This window comes from Crocodylus porosus, unplaced genomic scaffold (genome assembly GCF_001723895.1).
Source record: "Crocodylus porosus isolate Cpor-Errol unplaced genomic scaffold, CroPor_comp1, whole genome shotgun sequence".
Lineage (NCBI taxonomy): Eukaryota > Metazoa > Chordata > Crocodylia > Crocodylidae > Crocodylus > Crocodylus porosus.
The window spans coordinates 20,069,053-20,077,572 of NW_017728951.1; the positions used below are offsets into that span (position 1 = coordinate 20,069,053).

The 8,520-nt window shown below is 56.4% G+C and overlaps 1 protein-coding gene and 1 long non-coding RNA gene across 2 annotated transcripts in view; one reads left to right on the top strand and one right to left on the bottom strand.

Moving 5' to 3' along the window:
• Positions 1 to 5,573: 5,573 nt before the first annotated feature.
• Positions 5,574 to 8,520, top strand: part of LOC109324309 — a 10,062-nt gene continuing 7,115 nt past the window's right edge. The window contains exon 1 of the long non-coding RNA XR_002104900.1: positions 5,574 to 6,633. This is a non-coding gene — a long non-coding RNA (uncharacterized LOC109324309). The remainder of the gene's footprint in view (positions 6,634 to 8,520) is intronic.
• On the bottom strand, positions 6,735 to 8,504 carry ADRA2A (adrenoceptor alpha 2A). The gene has a single exon (XM_019556301.1). It carries the CDS (start codon positions 8,448 to 8,450, stop codon positions 7,320 to 7,322), a length of 1,131 nt encoding a protein of 376 aa, XP_019411846.1. The 5' UTR covers positions 8,451 to 8,504; the 3' UTR covers positions 6,735 to 7,319.

Below are 8,520 nucleotides of genomic sequence, written 5' to 3' on the forward strand. Positions count from 1 at the left end.
GCAAGGGACAGGCCTTCACCCTCTAACTACACCAAGTCATTCAAGGCCGAGAAGAAGGGGATCTCCCTTGCCAGGTAAGCAAAACCACTTGGTTGATCATGGTGTCTCCCCCTGCCTGGTGTTTTATGGCTTTTGCCACTAGTAAGGCCATCTGGGGCTGTTAAACCATCTAGTCCAGCCTTATGGCCTGGGTCATGGGATTCAACCCCCCACCCCAATGGCTCCTACTGAGTCCAATAACTTGTGTCTGAAGACATTTTCCAGAAAGGCATCTTGGCGACATCAATGCACTGCACTGGGACGCCGGGTCTCCCAGTCGCTCCCCGCTCCTGCGGAAGAACTGCCTTGTCCATTGGCATGTGTCTAACCACTGGGTCTCCTTCTCCCTTTGAGCACTGTGTTAGAGCCCTTCAGTACCTGGGGGTTTTCTCCACAAAAGGAGACTTAAACTAGCAATAGGGAGCCAACAGGCATTTTCCTAAGCAACAACCTCATGCTTTGGCCCCACGTTGGTGGTTTAGTGATGGCCAAGAACAAAGAACTGGTCCAGATCCACGAAGAACAGAAGCTAGTTCCCGCACTCCCTTTGCACAGGTAAAACTCCTGCTGATCCCCAGAGGACGTCTGAGCAGTGACTCGAGGGCCTGGCCAAAAAAATCAAAAACCCCAGAGCCAAATGCTCCTGGGTTTGGGAAATGTTTTGACCTAGATTCACATGTTGCCCTAGGGGCACCAGTGAATCTCAAGAAGGCTCAGGTCACCGCTCAGATACCCGGATGCCTGGCTGAGCCCAACCTGAACTATCCAAAGTAGAAAGGCAAATGTTGTTGTGATGTTTGCTGAAAGACGCTCTTCCCCAAGGCTTCTAGCTGAGCTAAAACAGCCCGGGAGGGTCAGCCACAGAGATCAGGGTCACGGCCAGGACTGAGTATTGGGAGTGCAGTGATGCTCGTCCATTAAACATAATGGAAGAGAAGATGCTCATCGACCCATTCTCGGGACCTCACAGGCTCGATTCAGGTCTGGTATGAGCTTTGAGATTCAGCTATTGGGTCAGAGGTGCTCCTTTTATACGCTAACTCATTTGCCACCGTGCACCTTTGCACTTTTCCAATGTACCGGTCACACCCTGGGGTGAATCATGCTGGGGGGGGAGGGGGGTTTACACAGCAAAATAAGAGATTGAGATAAGATGTGCCAGAGCCAAGGGGCAAATGTGCTAGGCGTCAACACTTGTTGGGTCACATATCACTGTGAGGTACCCGCGGCGCTGATAGGGTAGGTGTGTATGGCACGAGGCAGCACCCTCCCACCGCCGGCCTTGCCCACTCTGTGCTTGCTGAACTGGAAGGAGCGTAAGCCCATCTGCACAGCACCCGAGCCCCAAACACCGCCCTGACTTGCCTGCTCTCCTCTGGGCATGGAGCAGATATGTCGATCCCTTCCACTGCAAAGTTACGGCCTCAAACATCTGGTCCCTTTGGCATCCAGGGGAATCGTGCCAGTGGGTTCAGACTGTGGCTCGCCAGAGGTCAGACCAGAGCCCGGCTTTCCTCACTGCCAGAGGAGGACGAGGGAGGGGGGTCTTCCAGCCAAAAAGCGCCTATGTTTTCACCGTGCCAACAGCTTGGAAAGAGCCGCAGCCATGCCTGCTACACATACTTAACATGGGAGTCACAAAGAAGTCACTGCAGATCAGCTGTGACACGAGGTTTATAATAGAAACCAGGACCCAGCTCCAAGTGCAGGGATCCGCCAAGGCGCCGGCTGCAATGAAGAAATAATCTCTGCAGACTTTGAACTTTCCCAGTGCCTAATGAACGGGGAAAGCCAAACCCTCTATTCTGATGAGAACCTCTCTCCTTCTTCCTCCCCATGACCAGCCACCGGACCCGGAGGGACCTCTCTAGGGCGCTGGGCCCAGTTTGCTGCCGCACTCGGAACAGGGGCAGCAGCCCGGGGAGGGGGGCAGATCTCAGGGCTCGAGGGGCTTGGTGCCAGGGTTGGCTGCCTGGTGCTGTGGATGGCGCGCCCACCACCAGGACCCTCAGGTACCAGCGGTGGAGTCAGCTGGACCAAGGCTTGGTCTGGCCGGGAGCCTGGCCGGGCTGTTTCTCATTTATGCAGTTTGCTGAATCCCAAAGGAGCCCAGAGCACTTCAAAAATGGTCTGCCTGAGGCAGCAGCATGCACCCCTCCAAAACCCACAGGGAAGAACGAGACTGGGCGCAGTAGGAGGACTTCAGGATCGGGCCTTGCCCCCCGGGAAGTGGTGCCCTGGGGGTCTTCAAAAGGAGGCTAGATAAGCACCTAGCCGGGGTCGTTGGACCCCAGCATTCATGGCAGGGGGTCGGACTAGATGATCTGCTCAGGTCCCTTCCGACCCGAACAGTGATGAAACTATATGAAACTTTCCCTCCCCGCCCCACGACCAAAATTACATCCAGCGGCCGGATGAAACGCCAGCCCCTGGCTGCGCGCTCCTGCCGTGGAAACGCGCCCCCAGACTGCCTTTCCCGAACTGGGCGGCTAGCAACCAGTGCAGCCACAAGACCCACGTCTGCGCTGCCACGCTCTGGCTTCAAACCCAGGTGAGAGCCGCGGCAAGCTTCCCCCAAGGGGAGCCATACTCGCGGTCAGCCTCGGCCTCCTGCTTGTCGCCCGGGAGGGATCTCTGTGCTATGTCAGCTGTGGACGTGGGACGCCGGGCACGACCCAGCCACCCAGACAGCTGGCTGGCGTGTATGTGAAGGACTCCAACCCATCTTGTCTTGGAGACGGCAGCGCAGCTCCACGATGCGACTGCCCAACCTTAGCTGTTCCCTGTTGTTTGAGAAGCCAGTGCAAGAAGCAAGGTACACCCATCCCTGTATCGGCCTGCGTGGGCCTGCAGGCAGGGCTGCAACCTAGTACCCCCAGCGTGATCGAGTGTGATCAGTGAGTCGCTCGCGTTTGACGATCTGAGGCTACAAAGAGAGAACGGAGGGTCCCAGGGGGTCCCTTGTAATCAATTTGCCCCCTGGCATGAGGGCCGTGGAGAGCTGACATCATTTTTCCCCTTGCATTCAGGGCAATTATTCAGCCTTACGACCCTCAGTTCCCGTGGGACCTGGTGCCTCTCCAGGAGATTGCCACTTTATTACACCTAACCGCCCCACTCGGCGTCCGGCCTGCAAGGGGCAGAGGCACCATTAACCTTTCAACCCGCAGACGCAAGGTGATAAAGATGAGCTAAAGTCCATTAATCCGTGCAATCTGCCTGGGGGAAAAAAAAGCCGGGAACGCTAATGGCAACGAATGGGTTTTCTCCTGCTTGAGGGAAGACGGGCAGAGGAGAGAAGTGCAAGCGTCGAGTATGCTGCAAAGTCCAGCAGAGACCTGATGCAGCAGGAGAGGGCCCAGCAGCAGGGCAGGCAAATCAATCCCAGGCTGGGGAAGAACCGGGGCTTGCAAAGAGGCTGTGAGAGCCGTCGGCTCCTTCTCCCGATGTCGCTGGCACGCGGCAGCAAGGGCCTGATTCGACACCCCCGGGGCTCTGCAGGGGGAGCAGGACCCTGCATGTGGGGACCCCTCCAGAGCCTTAAGGGGCGAAGGGAGACGTCAGCCTGGGCTAGAAACCGGGCCCTCCCACCCCCTCCAAGCAGATAGAGGGAGCACAGACCGCAGCTCAGGACCCTCAGCACCCAGCAGGTGAACGCAGCCCGAGACTGAGGGAGTAACAAACAGCCAGCTCTGCCCAAGCTGCCAGCGGCGAGGACCTGTCCCAAAATAAAACAGTCGGTTTTAATATGTTGGAGAAATCAGCTCCCCGGACTGATCTGCAGCGAACACATGGGAATAACCGCAGGCCCAGCCAACAGCGATGGAGCCGTTCATAGCTTACGTGGAGTCAAAAGGGACCCCGCAGGATCATCGTGCCCGACCCCCTCCCCCAGGCGGGAAAAGGACCGAGGCCAGACGACTCCAGCCAGGCATTCGGTTTACGCCTGTGTTTCGTCCCTGGGGGTGGAGGAGAGGCGGCTGGCGTCAGACTCGTGGTCTGCAAGCAGCGCATGAAAGACTGTTCATGGATTAACACTCAGCACCCCCAGAGCTGGCTCTTGCCTGCACTGCAGCGATGGGGAGGCGGAGGGGCAGCCGGCCGGCCCGTGCCGCGGGGCAGAGAGCGCCGAGCAGAACACGGACCCGGCAAATGGCATATGTGGACCCCCAGGGCAACCTCGCATGGTCCCACCCGCACAACTTTGTGCCGACGGCCCCGAACTATACCCAACAAGGGCCAGTCCTGTCTCCCGGCCCACCTGCCACCCCTCTCCCCTGCCCTTACACTGTCTCCCTCCTCCACCTCTCCAGGCAAGAGGGTCCCTTCGCCGTGGCTTTGAACCATCAACGCCGGACCGCATTAAGAGCTGCCGTTCGCTTACTTTTATAAAGCAGGGAGGCAGTTCGGCTGCGGTACTCAAATCAGAAGGCAGGGCAGGGTGGCACCTTGGCTCCGGACGGATTAGTTCAGAGAGGCACGGGCTTTTATAGGCGACTGGCTGCTGAAAGCTCAGGCCTCTCTGAACTGGTTGGTCTCCACGGGGCCATGCGGCCCTGCCTTCTCTTTCACAAGTCAAAAAGCAAATGTGTGCGACTGCTGATTCGAGGGGTGCCCAAACAGGCGCCCACCCGGCTGGCGTTCAGCTGCGTGTTCGACAACCAGGCACGCTCCTTTCAAGGTGCCTCAAGCTGCATACCCAAGACGGCTGAAGGGGGGAAACTGCCCTCTTGAGCCCCTAATCCTGCAAACGCTTCTGCGTGTGCTTCACCATCAGCATGCACAACGCCCCCCGGACCCCTCTCTGAGCAAATCGTAGCACACGAAGAAGGCCTGGAGAGTCCCACTCTCCTACGGCATGTTTGCCCAGGACCCAGGAGGATCCCCGAGGCAGAGAGCAACATAGCAGCACCATCTCCCACAAGGGAAAGACTTCCTTCCTCTTCCAGAAAGTAGCTAAAGGGCATGTTTCCCCAGCTTTGCTTTAACCGCCCCGGTGCCTGAGCCTTGCAGCCAGGCAGTGAAGCGCTCTCTCGAGGCCAGGTGGCTGGAGGGATGCGGCTCCACGGCACCCATCGCTGATCCCTTCCTGCTCTAATCATTTCCGATTACATGTAGGGCCCAATTATTAAGAGCCCCGTCAGCTCTTTGCAAATACCGAACCAGACAGATATTCTGGCCGGGGGGAAATATCTCGCCCGGCTCCATTTGCAAAGGGCGCGTCACACCGCGCAACCCCAAGCCCCGCTCTCGAAGGAGCACGTGAACGCTCGCACCGTGGCACCGAAGAAGAAAGCGAAACGCCAAGGACCCGTTCGTCATCACGCCACGGCACAATGCACGGCCCCGTTGTGGAGCCGCCGGTGCCATCGTGGCTTTGAAAAAAGAAACGCAGCTCCTCTTCTCATAGCTGCTTTAAAAAAGTGGCGGGACCCTGAGCTCAGGGACAACAGACCGTACAGACTGATTTTTACGTTTGATCTGTAAACTTGTCTTTATTTAATAAAAATAATAATCCATTATAGCAACGTCTGACGACTTTTTTTTTTTTTCTTTAAAAGGTAGAGGAAAGGGGTTTGGTTTTTTTTTTCCCTCCCTCGCCTCTCGAGGGATGCGATTTTGAAAACCTAAATGAATGTAAACGTTGCTCTCCGACCCCCGGGGCGGCATGGGCCCCTGGGAGTTCGTTGCAAAGCCAAAACCCAGAGAGCAAAACGAACACCGGGCACGTCAACATAGAAAGCTGGGGGGTTTCCTCCTTCGTGTCTGTGCATTTGGCATCTCCCCTCTCATCCGATACAGTTGGCACTAAGGAGATTTCAACAAACTTCCCCTTTTCCAATTTATTTCTTTGACCTGGCATTATGAAACGAAGCTGTAAAAGTTTGTTTTTTCCCAGTAGTTTATTGGGAATGGCAGAGAAGGAGGAATTTTTTTTTCTTCTCCTTTTACTATCCTTCAGAAAACTGTCTTCAGGATGTTGGATTTCCTTTTTTTTTCCCCCCTGTAAGAAGATACAGCTGTAAAAGGGAGACAGTGCAAAAGCAACATTAACTCCTCCTTTCCCAGTCCACCATAATGCCATTTCCACAATTAAAAAAAAAAAAAAAAAAATCAAAACGCATCTTTACACTACAAAATATAGGGGCAGATTCTCTGAAAAAGTTCCCTCCCCCCCCCCACCTTTTAAAGTTTTGCTCAGATAATCCTCAGCTCGGAGAGGGGGAGTTCAACCGCTCCAACTGAGGATGACACCAGAAAATTAAAAACCTTAAATCTTATCAGGGTGTGCAATGAGGCAGCATTGCCTCTGTGCGTGAAGCCCTGTTTCTTGTGCAGGAAATACAGCGAGCATTAAAAAGGCACGGAGAAAAGAAAAAGCAAATCAATACAAATCAGATAACGTGATACGTGTAACCCTGATATTTACCTTAAAATGTGAGCTATTTACAGTCCGGGTGGGGAAAAAAGCAATACATTTCAGTGCTGCAATGTAGTGGGAGACGTGTTTCTATTAACCCTCGGAGAAGCAGACTGCTCTCAAGCATCCCGCTGGAAGCAAAACGAGATCGTTGTTCTCAGTCTTTTGGACCAGTTAATCCCCCCCCGCCCTTCAGTTAGCAGGTAAAGAAAGTTTCTTTCCTAACAAGACTAAACAACAGGCGAGGCAAACAAGGAAACAAATAAGGGACCCACATCAAAAAAACCCAACAATGCCCAATGTCGTCAGGTCTGCCTTTACAAGCCTTATCCCCCGAAATCCGAGAGCACGTTCGGAAACCTCGATAATACTATCAGGCTGCTGAGTTGATGAGACGGCTCCACTAGTCGTGGTGTTTTTGCTGTTTAGTGCTTCAAGTTGCTGAGAATATCGAAAGCATTCACTTCGAAGCCGACGGCCTTACAAAAATTAAGACATACAGGATGCAATACTGTTTGTTTGTTTTTATACACGGATTTGAAACTTTCAACTACACATCCGAAAAGAAAAAAGGAAAAAACCTCTGTGCCTCCGGGGCTGTGCAATCCTCTCTCGGGCGTGGATGTCAGCGTTTCGTGTCAGTTTTTCAAGGGGCAAGCGTGCGAGTCACGAACGTATCCACTGAGCCACTGGCGAGCAAACCCCGAACGCCGAGGCTGCGCCTCGCTCGCCTGCCCGGCGCGTTCAGCGCTCGTCTCGTCGCAGTTTCGAAGAGGAGGGGACGACCCCACCTGCAAAACCAGCCCGAGGGACCCGCGCGTCTCTCTCTCGCGTGGCCAAGCCCTGCACCGTCCGCGCATCACACGATCCTTTTGCGGTCCATCCTGCAGAGGATCTTTTTGAAGGCCCTCCTGAAGTCGTGGTTGAAGATGGTGTAGATGACGGGGTTCAGGGAGCTGTTGCAGTAGCCGAACCAAAAGAAGAACTTGAAGAGGGTTTCGGGCACGGAGCAGCTCTTGCACACGGCCGTGAGCGTGTAGGTGAAGAAGAAGGGGAACCAGCAGACCACGAAGACCCCGATCACCACGGCCAGCACGAACGTGAAGCGCTTCTCCCGGTTCTGCCTCCCCCGCCAGCGCGACCCCTTGGCAGCCCGCTCCTCCTCCGCCGGCTGGGGCAAGCTGTCCCCCGGCTTGATCTGGCTCAGCTTGGTCTTGGCCTTGCCCCTGGGCGGCTTCTCCGGCTTCTCGCGCGGGCGGGCCTCCTGGTGCTCGGAAGAGGACGTCTCCTCCATGTCCAGGCCGTTGGCCTCCCCGCCCCGCTCCGCGCCGCCCGCGGCCTTGTCCCCGTTGAGCTGGGTGGGGGCGGGCACCGCCTCCTTGTCGGCCGGCCCGTTCTGCCGCCTCTCCGAGGGCTCGGCCCGCCGCCCGGGCGGCACGCGCGTCCGGCTCTTGGCGATCTGGTAGATGCGCACGTACACCAGGATCATGATGAGGCAGGGGGCGAAGAAGGAGCCGATGCAGGAGGAGATGATGTACCACTTCTCGTCGTTGATCTTGCAGCCCGCCGCCCGCTGGTCGGCCGGCTGCCCGCTCTTCTTCTCGATGGAGATGAGCGGCGGGAAGGAGATGACGGCCGAGATGACCCAGACGATGACGACGATGCACTTGATGCGGCGCGGCGTGCGCTTGAGGTTGTACTCGATGGCCTGCGTGATGGACCAGTAGCGGTCCAGGCTGATGGCGCAGAGGTGCACGATGGACGAGGTGCAGAACAGCACGTCCAGCGCCAGGTAGATCTCGCACCACACCTTGCCGAAGTACCAGTAGCCCATCACCTCGTTGGCCAGCGAGAAGGGGATGACCAGCGTGGCCACCAGGATGTCGGCCGAGGCCAGCGACACCAGGAAGAGGTTCTGCGGCGCCTTCAGCGCCCGGCTGGTGAGCACGGCGATGATGACCAGCACGTTGCCGAAGACGGTGACCAGCATGAGCAGCCCGGCCAGGCCCACGAGCGCCAGCGTGAGGTGCAGCGGGTAGGGCGGCCCCGCCGCGCTGCCG

Bases quoted from the DNA above. Each gene is read 5' to 3' on its own strand.
- ADRA2A (XM_019556301.1), bottom strand. From the start codon at position 8,450: ATGCTGGTCACCGTCTTCGGCAACGTGCTGGTCATCATCGCCGTGCTC.